Below are 16,430 nucleotides of genomic sequence, written 5' to 3'. Positions count from 1 at the left end.
TTTCTAAATCTCTCTATGGTCATGTCTCAACCTCCTACCAGTGAAAAACATCCTAGCCTATTCAGTCTCTTCTTATAACTCAAACCCTCTATTTCTGGCAACATCCTGGTAAATGTCTTCTGAACACTCTGCAGCTTAATAATATCCTTCCTATGACAGGGCAGCAGAACTGTACAGAGTACTCGAGAAGAGGCATCACCAATAACCTAAGCATAATGCCCCAACTCCTATATTCAAAGGTGTACATAATGAAGACAAGCATACTCTACCTCTCCTTAACCACTCTGTCTATATGTGACACAAACTTCAAAGAATTATGTCCCTGAACTCCTAGGTCTTTCTGTTCTACGACACTGCCCAAGGCCCTACTTTTAATAGTAGAAGTCTTGTTTTTGTTAGTTTTACCAACATGCAATACCTGGATTTATCCAAATTAAACTCCATCTGCCACTCTTCAACTCATTGACCCAATTGATCACGATCTCTTTGTAATCTTAGATATCCTTCTTCAATGTCTACTATACTCCCTATCTTGGTGTCATCCACAAACTTACTAATCATATGTTGTGATTGGAACCAGGTGATCTTATTGACTGAGATCCTTGATTGGGATTTGTTAGCCTGGGCCAATCAGGGCCCTGGCTGACAGACAGACATAGGGGAATCCACATCTCCTCACTTGAGGGACTGATTGAGTTGCTAGCCACAACCAGCGTACTGTGCACGTGTAAATAAAGGGTGAGTTGGTGAGAGGATACCGGCCGCTGTGCAGTTATTTCACCATGCTTTTTACATTCTCATTTAAATTATTTATGTAAATGACAAACAAAATTGGAACCAGCACTGATCCCTTTGGAACACAATTCATCACTGGCCTCCAGTCTAAAAAACAGCTTTCCACCATTGGTCTCCTGCCGTGAAGCCAATTTTGTGTCCATTTGGCAAGCTCACCCTGAATCCTATGTGATCTAACTTTGCTAATTCGTCTACCGTACATAACCCTGTCAAAGGCTTTAGTAAAGTCCAAAGAAACAATATCTGCCACTCTGCCCTCGTCAATCTTCTTGGTTACTTTTTAAAAAAAACTCAAGTTTGGGAGGCGCTATTTCCCTTGCACAAAATAATGCTGATTGTCGCTAGTCATTCCTTGCCTCTCCAAATGTATATAAATCCTATCTTTTCAGGATCACTTCCAATAACTTACCTACCACTGAAATCAGACTCTCAGGTTTGTAGTCCCCAGGCTTCGCCTTATATTCTTTCTTAAACAAAGGCACAACATTAGCCACTCTCCAGTTGTTTGGCACCTCCATTGTTTTTATAGATGATACAAATATTTCTGAAAGGGGCCCTGCAATATTTTTCCCTAACTTCCCACACACTCCTGGGGCATACTAGATTCAGAAGAGATATACCAGGATGTTGGTAGGAATGAAGGTTTTGAGTTATAAGGAGAAGCTTGATAGGCTGGAACGTTTTTCACTGGAACATAGAAGGTTGAGGGGGTGACCTTATAAAACAATGAATGGTATAAATAAGGTGAATGGCAAGTGTCCTACCCAAAGGGTGGGGGATTTTAAGACTAGGGGCCATATTTTTAAGGTGAGAGGAGAAAGATTTAAAAAAGACATGGGCATTTTTTTTTGATATACAGTGTGGTTCCATGGGAAGTTGTGGATGCAGGTACAGTTACATGTTTACAAGATAATTAGATAAGTATGTGAATAAGAAATATTTAGGGGATGTGGGCCAAGCACAAGCAGATGGGACTAGTTTAGTTGGGGATTATGGTTGACATGGACTGGTTAGACCAAAGGATCTGTTTCCTTGCCATATGACTCTGACAGTTACTGTATTGTAGAATCATGTTGACTTGAAACTTTTAGGGTTTTGTCTTGTGTGGATGTTCCAGTTACAGATTGACGTTAATATTTAATTCATTGTTATAAATTTTATTCTACCTGTGTAATGACAGTAAGCATCAATGAAATGTAATGAAGGGTTTCATAACTGCAATTCAATTTAAGAAAGCACATGCATTTCTGTTGAACCTTTCGCACTCTTAAAATGTCCCAACACAAAAATAAAATTGTCTCCAAATTTTTGTTTGTTCTTTATCCTGCGGGATATAGAAAGGACCTATTTTAGATTTTTAATTCATAATTAGAGAAAGTTTAGAACTCCAGAGTTGAAGTTCGTTTATAAAGAATGACATAACAATATAGAAGTGTGGGATGTCGCATCCCACTGGGCAAATCCCAGTTCAAAATCAAACCTCTCTATTCCCATAGAGGTGGCAAGTCTTAGGATTTAATTAAAGTTCCGAATATCCCAACTAGCTTCAACCTTGCTGCTAACCAGGATAAAAGTCAACTCTACCCAGTTTCTTCAGTAACAAGTTTAAAAACTCTATAACAGGAACAGTGAAAGAACAGGATTTTTAATTTATTATCCTAGACCTCATCTGTTTTGAAATTTCATATAGACATAAATTAAAAAGTAAATAATAAGAGGAAGTCAGGATGCAAAGAGGGCCACAATGGGATTTACAGGGTCAAAATCACAAAGTGACAGCAAATATTTATTTACTTGTAGTATTTGTGAGGAGATAGATCATGTGAACCTGACATTTTAAGATCAGACTGTAAATAATGCAACTATTTTTGAAAAAAAAAGAGAAATAGCCAGTAAGCTAACCAACATAAAGATGATTAAGCTCCTGGTATGAGCAAATTAAAAGACTGTATGGAATAGATTTAATAATACATTGGGGACAAAAGTAAAATGCCAGAGAGCTAACTCTATACCTCAATTTAAGAAGGAAGATGAAATTGTTGACGTTGTTGAATGATCAGTTGCTGAAGAATTATATTGGATTCAATGTTAACTCTGTTTTTCTACATATGCTGCCTGACCTGCTGAGTTTCTCCACTTTCTGCTTTTCTATATGAATGATTAGGTTAACATAGGCAGTAAGAAAAATTATGGAAATCCTCACCAAAGGAGAATAAAGAAATTACTTTATAAAAAATAAGTAATAATTAAGACCAGTATAAATTTCAAAAGACAGTTTTGATTCACTAACCTCCTTTATTTATTGGAAGAAATTAGAGAGGATATTCAAGGGTGGTGCAACATATGTAATTAAGATAGATTCCACAAAAGCCTGTGTATGGTTGTGGTTGCCTCATTATAAAAAGCATGTAGAGATACTAGAGAGATGCAAAATTATTTACAAGGATGTTAGGTACATTCTTGTATTTTTGCTATCAGGAAATGATGAATAAGCTGGGTCACTTTTATTCAGTAAGAGACAGAGAGAAAACAGGGAATTATAGACCAGTCAGCTTGATGTCGGCAGTGGGGGGGGGGAAATGCTTCCAGCAACGGACCTCCCTCCGGATCCTCCACTCCTTCCCTAGATGCTGCCTGACCTGCTGTGCTGTTCCAGCAATAAAGTTTCAGCTTTGATCTCCAGCGTCTGCAGACCTCACTTTCTCCCCGGGGAAATGCTAGAGTCCATTATAAAATATTCAATCGATTAAAAACACAGTGGCAGAATCAGACAGATTCAAAATGGATTTACAAAAGCAAAATCATGGGGGGTGGGGAGTGGTGGGGTGGGGGAGGTAGGCGAAGGATGTGGTTTATTTGAACTTTAAGAAAGCACTTGTCAACATCCAACATGAAGATTTTTGTGTCAAGCTGAAGCACATGGCATTGGGGCTTGTGTATTAAAATGGTTAGAAAAACTAGTTAGCCAGCAGGAAATAGAGTAGGAATGTCTTTTTCCAAATGGCAGGCAGTGACTGGTGGGTATCTCAGGGATCAGTGCTAGAACCCCACCTAATCACATTATATGTATATATTAATGATTTAGATAAGGGTCTCTGGCCTCACAGCGCCAGAGACCCGGGTTCAATTCCCAATTCAGGCGACTGACTGTGTGGAGTTTGCACATTCTCCCCGTGTCTGCGTGGATTTCCTCCGGGTGCTCCGGTTTCCTCCCACAGTCCAAAAATGTGCAGGTCAGGTGAATTAGCTACGCTAAATTGCCCGTAGTGTTAGGTGCAGGGGTAAATGCAGGGGAATGGGTCTGGGTGGATTCGCTTCGGTGGGTCGGTGTGGACTTGTTGGGCCGAAGGGCCTGTTTCCACACTGTAAGTAATCTAATCTAATCTAAATGTAATATCTCCAGATTTGGTGATGACATAAAATTGGATGGGAGGGTGATCTGTGAGGAGGATACACAGATGCTTTCGTGTGGTTTGGACAAGCTAAGTGAATGAGGTAATGCATGGCAGATGCAGAATAATGTAGATAAATGTGAAGTTATCTGCTTTGGGAGCAGAAACAAGAAAGTGGATTATTATATGCTTACAATTTGAGAGGGGGAAATGTGCAACAAGACTTGGGTTTCCCCTGTCACTGAAGGTAAACATGCAACTGCAGCAGACAGTCAAGAAGGTAATAGTATGTTTGCCTTCATAGCAAGAGGATTTCAGTTCAGAAGCAGGGATGTCTTGCTGCAATTATATAGGGTCTTCATGAGACTACAAATGGAATATTGTGTGTAGTTTTGGGCTCCCTATTTGATGCTGTTGCTATAAAGGGAGTGTGCAAAGGTGTGCCAGTCGGATTCCTGAAATGGCAGGACTGATGGATGAAGAGAAGTTTAAGTGGTCAGGATTGTATTTGTTGGAGTTCAGAAGAATTAGGAAGACGAAGCTGATTGCATCGGAACCGATAAAATTCTAACCTGACGAAACGGTGGATGCAGAAAGGATGTTACCAGTGACGGGGGAAGTCAGAACCAGGGTCTGGGTAGGTAGAATATGGGGTAAACAAATTAGAACTAAGATGAGTAGTATCTTCATCCAGAAAAATTGTGAAGCCTGCAGAATTGACTGCCATGGAAAGTAATCACTGCCAAAACATTATATGATTTCAAAAAGGATTTAAGTATAGTACTTGGGCCTAGAGGTAAGGGTATACCACTGTGCCCCAAGAGTCCCAGTGGCCTGAAGCAGAACAGTCCAGAGTCAAGTGAGAGCATATGATGCCCATTGGAAATTATGTTCAAGAGCTGAGTTCATGTACATCATACCACCACTTTGATTTAGCCCTCTCCCTTACCTTTGGTAGTCTGCTTTGCACGTAATTTAATCTGTTGGAAAACACTGGCGATTTAATGGTGCTGGTTAATAGATGAAAATTGTCACAGGTGATTTTGTGATGGGGAAAGACATTCAGTTGTTGTGAGAACACATCCGGGCATAGAAAAAAAAAGCTGAGTTCTAACTGGGGTTGTTATGGTGTCGCGCAAGTGTCTCGACCTGTCTGAAAATTACTTCTCAGAATAGATTGATTATAAACTATAAAAATATGCTAAGTTCTCTGGCACCACAGGTGATTTGGTGGAAAAACATAATTCATTGTGTGATAACTCTTCCAAATGTATAAAAGGAGATCTGAATTCAGTTGTTGTGAGAGCATATTTGGATATAGCAAAAAAAAGAGCTGAGCCCTAATTAAGGGTTCTTGTGGTACAGTGGGTAGTATCCTTACCTATGAACTAGGAGGCCCACGTTCAAATCCCATTTGTTCCAGAGGCATGTAATAACATTTCTGAATAGGTTGATTAGAAAATACCAAAAAAAAAGCTGAGTTCTGACTGTTGGGGTTGGAGTGTGTTACTTCCAACTCTATTTTAATTTAAACTCCTCCCTTTATCCCCCACCACTCTGTTTTTGTTATTGTTGTATGTTCATGGCAGCCAATGCTTGATAATTATTCTTCAGGTTGGTAAGACTTGGTGGTTTTAGTAAAAGGAAATCTGTTCCAGAAACGTGTAATTATACCTCTGAACAGTTTGCTTCGAAAGTATCAAGAGCTAGGTTCTGAGGTCTTCTGTGGTTCAGTGTGAGTGATTGCACCTCTGAGCTTGGAGACTTAGGTTCAAGTCCCATCTGCTTCAGAAGTAGAAACACAAAATAGGAGTAAGCCATTCAGCCCTTTGAGCCTCCTTTGTTATTAATTATGATCAGTGAATTCAATGCTGTTTTTCCCCACCATATCCTTTTATCACTCTCGGTCCATGTATGATATGTGGCATGATATGTTTGAACAGGCTGATTAAACATATCTATGAGAACTGTCCTGGGGGTTCCTGTGACATAATGGTGGTGTCACTACCTCTGGGCCAAAAGGTCTGGGTTTAAGTCCCACCTATTCAAGAAGTGTGTTCTAACACATGTGATCAGGTTGATTTTTAAAAACTGGGTTATCTTCCCCCTCCAATTCCATGTTAATTTAAAATCTTTCCCTACGCTCCTCGGTGCGGCGCCTTGGAATATTTCCCCATCCAATCTGTTTTAATTTCATGGCCTCCCTTATTATTGTTATTGTTCCACTGTCCCTTTGGGTAGTGCTCATGTTCTTTCAATTAGTAACACAAGTGATTTGATCATGGTTATAGTTCCTAAAAAAAAAGATCCAGAGATGTGTGACAATATTTCTGAACAAAAGATAAAAGGGCTCAGGGTGTAAGTTTGTTCTCTGAGCTGGAAGGTTTATTCTCAGACGTTTCATCACCATGCTAGGTAACATCATCAGTGAGTCTCCATGGAAGCACTGGTGTCCTGTCCCACTTTCTATTTGTGTGGTGGGTGATATCACTTCAGGTTCTCTTTCTGAGTGTTTGGTAAATGGGGTCCAAATGGATGTGTTTGGAGTTCTGGTTTGAATGCAGACCTCCTAGGAATTCCCATACGTGTCTTTGTTTAGCCTGTCCCAGGATGGATGTTTTGTCCCAGTCGACTTGTGCCCTCATTGTCTGTGTGTAAGGATAGTAGTGATAGTTGGTTGTGTCTTTTGGTGGTGAGTTGGTGCTTGTGTGTCCTGGTGGCGTGGCTAGATTCCTGTCTGTCTGATGTAATGTTTGTTTGTTGATATTTTGTATGTTGGTACAAGGTCTTTTAGATTCATCAAGAGTTGTTTGTGTGTTGGTTGGTTTGTGGGCTACCATGATGTCAAGGGGCTGGAATATTCTAGTCGTCCTCTCTGAGATGGTTTTAATGTACAGTACTGTGGCTAGAGTCTCTGGGCATGATGAGTCTTCTTATTTAGGATTATTGTGTAAGAATGGGCAGACTGTGCTTATCCGAGTACCCGTTGTTCTTGAATACGTTGTATAGGTGTTCTTCGGCATCTTGTAGTTCCTGGGTGTTGTGGTGTGTTGTGGCTCATTTAAATAATGTCCTGATGCAGCTCCGTTTGTGGTTGTTGAGATGATTTGCTCCTCTAATTGAATATCTGACCTGTGTGTGTCACTTTCCTGTAGACATTGGTCTGCAGCTGTCCATTGGCTTTTTGTTCTACCGTGACATTTTTTTGAAGGCATATCTTGTTAACTTCACCTGTCTTGTGGAGTTTCTTCAATGACGCTGTAATACAGTCATCCTGAACAGAACACTACGTTGAAAAAGCAAACACGCTCTTTGCAGATACGGAAACCTACCAACATGTGTCACCACAGCTAGAAAACCTTTTTACAGCAATACTGAAGAAACACCAGATAGCCACTGTACCCTAACTCTTTCGCCGTTAGATTGATGACTGCATCGGTGCAGCATCCTGCACTCAGGCTGAACTGGAGCAATTCATTGATATCACCCACAAATTCCATCCTACCCTCAAGTTCACTTGCTCCATCTCGGACATCACCCTCACCTTTCTTGGCCACTCCATTTCCATCTCCGGCGACAGTCTCCAAAAGGATGTTTACTACAAACACACAGACTCCCATAACTACCTGGACTACACTTCCTCCCAACCAGTATCCATTCCTCCACCTCTGCCACAACTGCTCAGATGAGGAGACATTCCAGTCCCAAGCATTCCAGGCATCCACCTATTTTGAACAATTCCAGACAGCCCTCTACCACACCACCTCCACTCCCTGTTCCACTACTCTAAACCTCCCTCCTCCAAATGCAATAAAGACATAGTTCCCCTTGTCCTCACCTACCATCCCACCAGTCTCTGCAGCCAATGCATCATCCTTAAACACTTCAGCCAACTCCAACTTGACCCAGCCACCAAGAACATCTTCCCTTCCCCACCCTTCTTTGCCTTCCGCAAGGACCATTCCCTTCAACAGTACTTGCTTTGTGCCACTCTCCCCACTGGCCCCCAAGGTACCTTACTCTACAACTGGAAAAGATGCAAGACCTGCCGATACACATCCCCTCCCCTCCATCCAGGGCCCGAAACAGTCCTTCTGGGTGAGCCAGAGGTTTACCTGCCTCTCTTCCAGTTTACTGCATCAGGTGCTCCCAATGTGATCTCCTCAACATTGGGAGATCAAACATATAAACTTAGGGAATGGTTCACCAAGCATCTTAGCTGGGCAGGCAGTGGCCAACCAGACCTCCCAGTCACCATCCATTTTAGTTCCCCTTCCCATCCCCTTTCCTACATGAACATCCTTAGCCTCCTCCATTGCCATAATGAAATAAAGCGCAAATTGGATGAACAACACCTCCTCTTCCACCTGAGCAGTCTACAGCCGAGAGAACTCAACATTTGAGTTCTCCAATTTCAAATACCTCCCTTCCCATCTCCAACTCTTTTCCCAGCCCCCTTTCTCCCTGCCACCATCCAGATTCATTTCTCCCATTGACCAACCAGGCTGTACCCTCTACTTGTCTTCACCTATCCCCACTTTACCACCCTGCCCCCACCACCCACTTTATCTACAGTTCCCCTTACCCCCACCCCCAGTCCTGAAGAAAGGTTACACCCAAGACGTCAACTTTTCTAACTCATGATGCTGCCTGGCTTGTTGTGTTCTTTAGGCCTTCTGCCTCTCTACTTTGGATTCCAGCATTTGCAGTTTTTTTTGTCTCTATAATTAAAATAAAAAGCTGAGTTCTTGAATTCGTTCTTTTAGTACAATTTAACTGGATGATTTGCTCTTGGCTTATTTTGAAAAGTTCTTACTCTTCTTTCTTTCTTGTTATTGTTCCCCAGCCTCTGATGGCCAATGCTTGTGATTTATTTTTCTAACTGGTTAGAGTGGGTGATTTGGTGATGGGTCTTCAAAAGTAAAGAGCTGAATTCTTTGTGTAACCTAGTCAAATTGATGGTGAGTTTCAAAAATGAAAAAAAAAACTGAGTTCATTGAGGAGCTTGTGGCGTTATGTCCCTAACTCTGAACCAGGAGCAGTCCCACCTACCTCAGATGTGTATCATAATACATTTGAACAGATGTTTTTTTAAGAAACCTCATTTCTTTGCCCTGGTGGATAGCGTTGTTTCTTTGGTTAATTTGAAAATTGTTAAATTGCTGCTGGACTTTTTTTTTAAAAAAAAGAGCTGAGTTCTTGGGGACTTGTGGTGCAATGTAATGTCCCCATCTTTGAATCAGAAGGCCCTAATTCAAGTCCTACCTGCCGGGGTGTGTCAGAACGAGTTCAAGCATGTTGACTTTAAAACAAAAGAACAAAGTTCTTGTGATTGGGCCATTTGGTGTTGGGTTCTTCAAATAAATAAACATCAGCTTTTTTTTATAAATAAAGAAGTAGGTTAAATGAAGCCCTCGTAAATGTCTAAGAGCCTTTAGCATCCTAATTCAACATACAAGAACATAAGAAATAGGAGCAGGAGTAGACCATCTGGCCATCCAGCCTGCTCGGCCATTCAGTAAGACCATGGCTGATGCTGTTGTGGACTCAGCTCCACTTAACCCTATGGACATTGTTGTATTAAACAGATGAGCACACAAAGGAGAAGAGGACAGAGGATTATTCTGTTCGAATCAGATATGGAAGAAGGTTTAAACAGAGCCCACATGTCAGCATGGATTTGTTGTACTGAATGCCCTGTTTCTGTTTTATATAATAATTACATTGTGCATTAAACCTTCTACTTAGGAAAAATATTCACTGGGGCAACCCTATATTGAGATTTTCATCGCCATGGTTTATATATTGCTTAAGAAAAAGGAGAGCCTAGTGAGTGAGTTTTTTTTTTGTAAATATATTTATTAGCAAATTTTTTTAACTTTACAAACATATAAAATTATTGAAAAATACAACCAATAACAAATAGCAGTATAATAAAAGAAAAAAAAACGCAAATTACAGTACAACTACTGTCTACTAACTATTAACCTACCCTATAATACAAAACAAACCCTAACACTGTGCAAAGCAACACCAAAAAAAAAGAAAAGCAAAAAAAAACAAAATAAAAATAGCTATGCTTGGCACAAAGCTCCCACACAAAGGAACGGGAGCATTGGAGTGAGTATTTTAATCAGTCTGTTCAAATCTGTTATGATACGCAGATGGCACTTGTACTTGTGCCTTTATGTCCAGTGATAGTGACACAGTCACTTTGCAATAAGAGCCCTTACACATGAGGTGGGATCTTCTGCTTTCAGCCAGAATTAATGTAGAATTTAAATGGGAGAGAGTGTGATGGAGGATTTTCATGAAAAGCTCACTTCCAATCCAATTAATATTTGTTTTAGATTTATACCTTATGGTTTGTGACCTGTGCCTTATATTATGTAATTGTTTTTCCTTTTACAGGATATCGATTGGGTGCAGACAGAAAAGCATGTGTTTGAGCAGGCCTCCAGTAATCCATTTCTGGTTGGTCTTCACTCATGTTTCCAAACAGAAAGCAGGTAAGAAACGGTTGTAAATAAAACTCGAGGTATTTTCTTTTTTCCGCTTTGTTTCATCCGGCTATTCTGCTTGTAACTAATTAATCTGAAAAGATCAAACTATTAGCTAAGAACCCTGGATAGAGCTTGTATGAGATGAGATTTTAGCCCTATTTTAAATTCAGGGGCTTGCAGTTTAAAGCCCTCTTGACATCCACTATGCTAATTTATTTGCCTTAATCAGTTGAATTTCATCAAATTTAAAATACATTGCTGTTGCACTCTAATGTGACAAGAAACCATAGTGCTTTGACACTTGAAAGGATCTGGTCTGCTGCAACTCAAACTGCGCAATCTACTCACTGAAGGATAGCAGCATGACAGCAAGGAAAATAAAATGGAGAGAAAGGCTAATAATTTGGAAGGAGAGCAGGAAGTGACATATCCTTGCCATTTTTTGTGAAGCTTTGGCTTAATCCAAATGAGACAGCTGTTGTGTTTGGAAACCATGGATGCAGTTGCCAAGCAGCAAGCACATGAGGACCACATGCACTAATGGCCATTGCTGTTGTCACTGGCATTCATTCATGTTGTCCTAATGAATTCTTGTGCGTGTTTAGAGTTGGACTGCAGTCGTGCAAAAAGATAGCCATCCACCACCACCTCAAGGACAATTGGTAATTTTCAATAGCACCTATGAATGAATTGTTAAAAGTTGTCTTTTGTATTTCTACAAAGACAATCATGCAATGTATATCAGACAAATGAGCATTGGTGCTGGGATTGATTATTTAGTGAATCTTATTTTCTGTGACATGTTTCAGGTTGTTTCTGGTTATAGAATATGTCAATGGAGGTGACCTTATGTTTCATATGCAACGGCAAAGAAAGCTTCCTGAAGAACATGCCAGGTACCAAAATCTTTTGCGTCCTCTCATGTGGTCAAATAATTAATGAAAACATTATAGTACAAATTTACTAGATCAACAATACTCAGGTGAATGAGAGCAAAGATAGTGAGTGCTGCCAGAGTGAATTGCTTTTGGAATGCGTATAGGCAGAACGAGGAGGTTGGCATCTTTTAGTTATCTATAGAAAGGATGCTGGGCAGAATTTTCTGGCGTTGCTGGTAGTGAGTTTGAAGCTTTTTTATAGCCAATCATTGACCTCTGAAAGGCCTCATCCCGCTGCCGCTAGAATTAATCAAGCTACGGGGGGAGGCCTGTCACAATGTGGCATGCCAAATAACTATTCATGTTTGTTCACAGGATGTGGCTTGGCCAGTATGTTTTGTCCATCCTTAATTGGTAGGCAGTTAAGAGTCAACCACATTGTTGTAGGTCCACAATCACATGTAGGCCAGACCAGGTGGCAGCTTTCTTTCCCTAAAGTCAACTGAATGGGTTTTAACAACAGCTGACAGTAGTTATATAGTGCATTGGCGAGATTTATATTCCAGATTTTTATTGGATTCAAATTTAACCATCTGCCATGGTAGGATTAGAACCCATGTTTGTAGAACTTTAACCTGGGCTTCTGGACTATTAGGGTAGTAACATTAGTGCTTTATCACCACTTCCCATTTGTGAGTTACGTCACTCAAAGGGTGATGGAGAGGGTTTCTTTTGATCAGAGGCATTCCATGTCTGATCAAGGGTCTGCACATTAGAAAGGTGCTCTGCCTGATGAGAGATTGTGACCAATGAGATTGACCCCCACCCTTGCTTCCAATTTGAAATCTTTGGACTCTGGGGGTGTTCTTCTGACAGCAGCCAAACCTCCTCAGTAGTGCTATTGAGTGCAATGGCTGCCAGCCTCTGAGCAACACCTCATGTTAAATGGGACTTCTGCCCCAGGAACTTGATTCTAGGGGAAGCATGCTGCAGGCCTTATCACTGTTTGATTGATGTGTGATTCAGTGTAGCTTCCCAAAAGGAGACAGTGTGAGTTTGTCTCTGAATCTCCAGATGGCAGACAAGACACCTGACTCTCTACATAAACCAAGGCATTTAATTCAAAAGCTACCTTTGTCCTAACTTAAACCAAGAACCATCTATCATGGTTTAATGAGAAGGAGAAACTGAAGGAAATCAGTGTTAGTAGGGTTAGTAGGTTGGAGAAATTGATGTGATTGCAGGCTGAGAAATTCTCAGCTTGATAAACTATGTCCCAGAGTATTTAAAGTGGCCCGGAAAGCGATGGATTCATTTGTGGTATTCTTCCAAGATTCTGTAAACTCTGAAACAGTTTCTACAGATTGCAGAGTGACTAATGTAACCTCTCTATTTAAATAGAGAGGCAGAGGGAAAACTGGGAATTTATAGATCAGTCAGCCTGGTGTCAGTAGGGTAGAAAATGCTTGAGTCCATTGTAAAAGATTTAATAGCAGAGCACTTTGGAAAACATCAGCAGGATCAGACAGTCAACATGCATTTACGAAAGGGTCACCATGCTTGAGAAATCTACTGGAATTCTTTGAGGGTGTAACTCGTAGAGTTGATGATGGGGAACTAATGAAAGTAGTTTATCTGAATTTTCAGCAAGCTTTTGACAACATTCCACGTAAGAGATTAGATTAGTTAAAGCACATGGGACTGGGATAATATACCGAAATGGAGAGAAAATCTGATTGGCAGACAGGAAACAAAAAGTTTAGTATGTTGCCTCCCAGGTGCAAGGGTACGTGACGTCTCTGATCGTGTTTTCCGGGTCCTTAAGGGGGAGGGGGAGCAGCCCGAAGTCGTGGTCCACATTGGCACCAACGACATAGGTAGGAGGAGGGCTGAGGATGTTAGGCAGGCTTTCAGGGAGCTAGTCTGGAAGCTCAGAGTTAGAACAAACAGAGTTGTTGTCTCTGGTTTGTTACCCGTGCAACGTGATAGAGAGTCGAGGAATAGGGAGAGAGAACAGTTAAATGCGTGGCTACAGGGATGGTGCAGGAGGGAGGGATTCCGGTATCTGGATAACTGGGGTTCTTTCTGCGAAAGGTGGGACCTCTATAAACAGGATGGTCTACACCTGAACCTGAGGGGCACCAGTATCCTTGGGGGAAGGTTTGCTAGTGCTCTTGGGGGGGATTTAAACTAACTCTGCAGGGGCATGGGAACCTAGACTGTAGCTTTAGGGTGCAGGATCTGGAGTGTAGGGAGGTTAGGAACATGGCATCAATCTCAAAGAAGGGTGCCTGTAAAGAGGAAAGTGTCTTGAAGTGTGTATACTTCAATGCAAGAAGTATACGAAATAAGGTAGGTGAACTTGCAGCGTAGGTTGGTACCTGGGATTTCGATGTTGTGACTATTACGGAGACATGGGTAGAACAGGGACAGGATTGGCTGTTGCAGGTTCCAGGGCTTAAATGTTTTAGTAGGGTCAGGTGGGGATAAAAGAGGGGGAGGTGTGGCATTGCTGTCAAAGATAGTATTACTGCGGTGGAAAGGACGATGGATGAAGACTCGACATCTGAGGTAGTTTAGGCTGAGGTTAGGAATAGGAAAAGTGAGGTCACCCTGTTAGGAGTTTTCTACAGGTCTCCTAATAGTCCAAGAGACGTAGAAGAAAGGATGATTCAGGAGAAGAGTGAAAGTAATAGGGTGGTTGTTATGGGGGACTTTAACTTTCCTGATATTGATTGGGAAAGCTATAGCTCAAGTTCGTTAGATGGGTCGGTGTTTGTCCAATGTGTGCAGGAGAGTTTCCTGACACAATATGTAGACAGGCCAACAAGAGGTGACGCCATACTGGATTTGGTTCTGGGTAACGAACCAGGCCAGGTGTTAGAATTAGAGGTAGGTGAGCAATTTGGGGATAGTGACCATAATTCGGTGATTTTTACTCTCGTGATGGAGAGGGATAAGTGTGTACTACAGGGCAAGAATTATAGCTGGGGTAAGGGAAATTATGATGCGGTGAGGCATGACTTAGGATGTGTGGCTTGGAAAAGTAGACTCCAAGGCAAGAGTGTAAATGATATGTGGAACTTGTTCAAGGGGCAACTATTGAGTGTCCTTGATAATTATGTACCTGTCAGGCAGGGAGGAAAGGGTCGTGCGAGGGAGCCGTGGTTTAATAAGGAATTGGAATCCCTTGTTAAATGGAAGAGGGCGGCCTATCTCAAGATGAGACATGAAGGTTCAATTGGGGCGATTGAGAGTTATAGGGTAGCCAGGAAGGACCTGAAGAGAGAGCTAAAAGCAGCAAGGAGGGGACATGAAAGGTCCTTAGTAGATAGGATTAGGGAAAACACTAAGGCTTTCTATAGGTATGTTAGGAATAAAAGAATGACTAGGGTAGGAAAGGGTCCAGTCAAGGATAGTAGTGGGAAGTTGCGTGTGGAGGCGGAAGAGATTGGGGAGACACTGAATGAATACTTTACTTCAGTATTCACTCAGGAACAGGGCATTGTTGTCGATGAGAATACTGAGGCACAAATAAGTAGAATGGATGGCTTTGAGGTATGTAGAGAAGAGGTGTTGGAAATCCTGGAAAAGGTGAAAATAGATAAGTCCCCTGGGCCTGATGGCATTTATCCTAGGATTCTCTGGGAAGCAAGGGAGGAGATTGCAGAGCCATTGGCCTTGATTTTTATGTCCTCTTTGTCTACAGGAGTAGTCCCAGAAGACTGGAGGATAGCAAATGTGGTTCCCTTGTTCAAAAAGGGGAGTAGGGATAACCCTAGTAACTATAGGCCGGTGAGTCTCACTTCTGTTGTGGGCAAAGTCTTAGAGAATTGTAAGGGATAGGATTTATGAACATCTGGATAGGAATAATGTGATCAAGGATAGTCAGCAAGGTTTTGTGAAGGGCAAGTCGTGCCTCACAAACCTTATTGAATTCTTTGAAAAGGTGACGAAGGAGGTTGATGAGCGGAAAGCGGTAGATGTGGTATATATGGATTTTAGTAAGGAGTTTGATAAGGTTCACCATGGTAGGCTACTGCAGAAAATACGGAGATATGGCACTGAGGGTGAGTTGGAGGTTTGGATTAGGAATTAGCTGGATGGAAGAAGACAGAGGGTAGTAGTTGATGGCAAAGTTTCTTCATGGAGTGCCGTCACTAGCGGTGTTCCGCAAGGATCTGTTTTGGGACCATTGCTGTTTGTCATTTTTATAAATGACCTGGAAGAGGGGTTAGAAGATTGGGTGAGCAAGTTTGCGGATGATACGAAAGTCGGAGGAGTTATTGACAGTGAGGAAGGATGTGGCAGGTTACAGCAAGATATAGAGAAGCTGCAGAGCTGGGCAGAAAGGTGGCAAATGGAATACAATGTAGCTAAGTGTGAGGTGATTCACTTTGGGAAAAATAACAAAAAGATGGGGTACTGGGCTAATGGTCGGATACTTGGTAGTGTGGAAGAGCAGAGGGATCTTGGTGTCCATGTACACAGATCTCTGAAAGTTGCCACCCAAGTAAATAGTGCGGTGAGGAAGGCATATGGCGTACTGGCTTTTATCGGTAGAGGAATTGAGTTCCGGAGTCCGGAGGTCATGATGCAGTTGTATAAGACTCTGGTGCGGCCGCATCTGGAATATTGTGTGCAGTTTTGGTCGCCATACTATAGGAAAGATGTGGAGGCACTGGAACGGGTGCAGAGGAGGTTTACCAGGATGTTGCCTGGTATGGAAGGAAAATCGTATGAGGAAAGACTGAGGCACTTGGGGCCGTTTTCACTAGAGAAAAGAAGGTTTACGGGTGACTTGATTGAGGTGTACAAGATGATAAGGGGGTTAGATAGGGTTGACAGTGTGAACCTTCTCC

The 16,430-nt window shown here is 41.7% G+C and overlaps 1 protein-coding gene across 3 annotated transcripts in view; it reads left to right on the top strand.

Annotated features, from left to right (window-relative positions):
• The window catches only part of prkcz (protein kinase C, zeta), a 413,579-nt gene that overhangs the window by 261,134 nt on the left and 136,015 nt on the right, over window positions 1–16,430 (top strand). For all 3 annotated transcript variants that reach the window (XM_043676028.1, XM_043676026.1, XM_043676025.1), the window contains exons 10-11: window positions 10,599–10,696; window positions 11,500–11,586. In XM_043676028.1, coding sequence (XP_043531963.1) covers window positions 10,599–10,696; window positions 11,500–11,586 — 185 coding nt within the window. The remainder of the gene's footprint in view (window positions 1–10,598; window positions 10,697–11,499; window positions 11,587–16,430) is intronic.

Source organism: Chiloscyllium plagiosum, chromosome 34 (genome assembly GCF_004010195.1).
Source record: "Chiloscyllium plagiosum isolate BGI_BamShark_2017 chromosome 34, ASM401019v2, whole genome shotgun sequence".
In the NCBI taxonomy this organism is placed as follows: domain Eukaryota; kingdom Metazoa; phylum Chordata; class Chondrichthyes; order Orectolobiformes; family Hemiscylliidae; genus Chiloscyllium; species Chiloscyllium plagiosum.
Note: the sequence above shows the minus strand (reverse complement) of the source record. Positions and strands in the feature narration are given on the sequence as shown.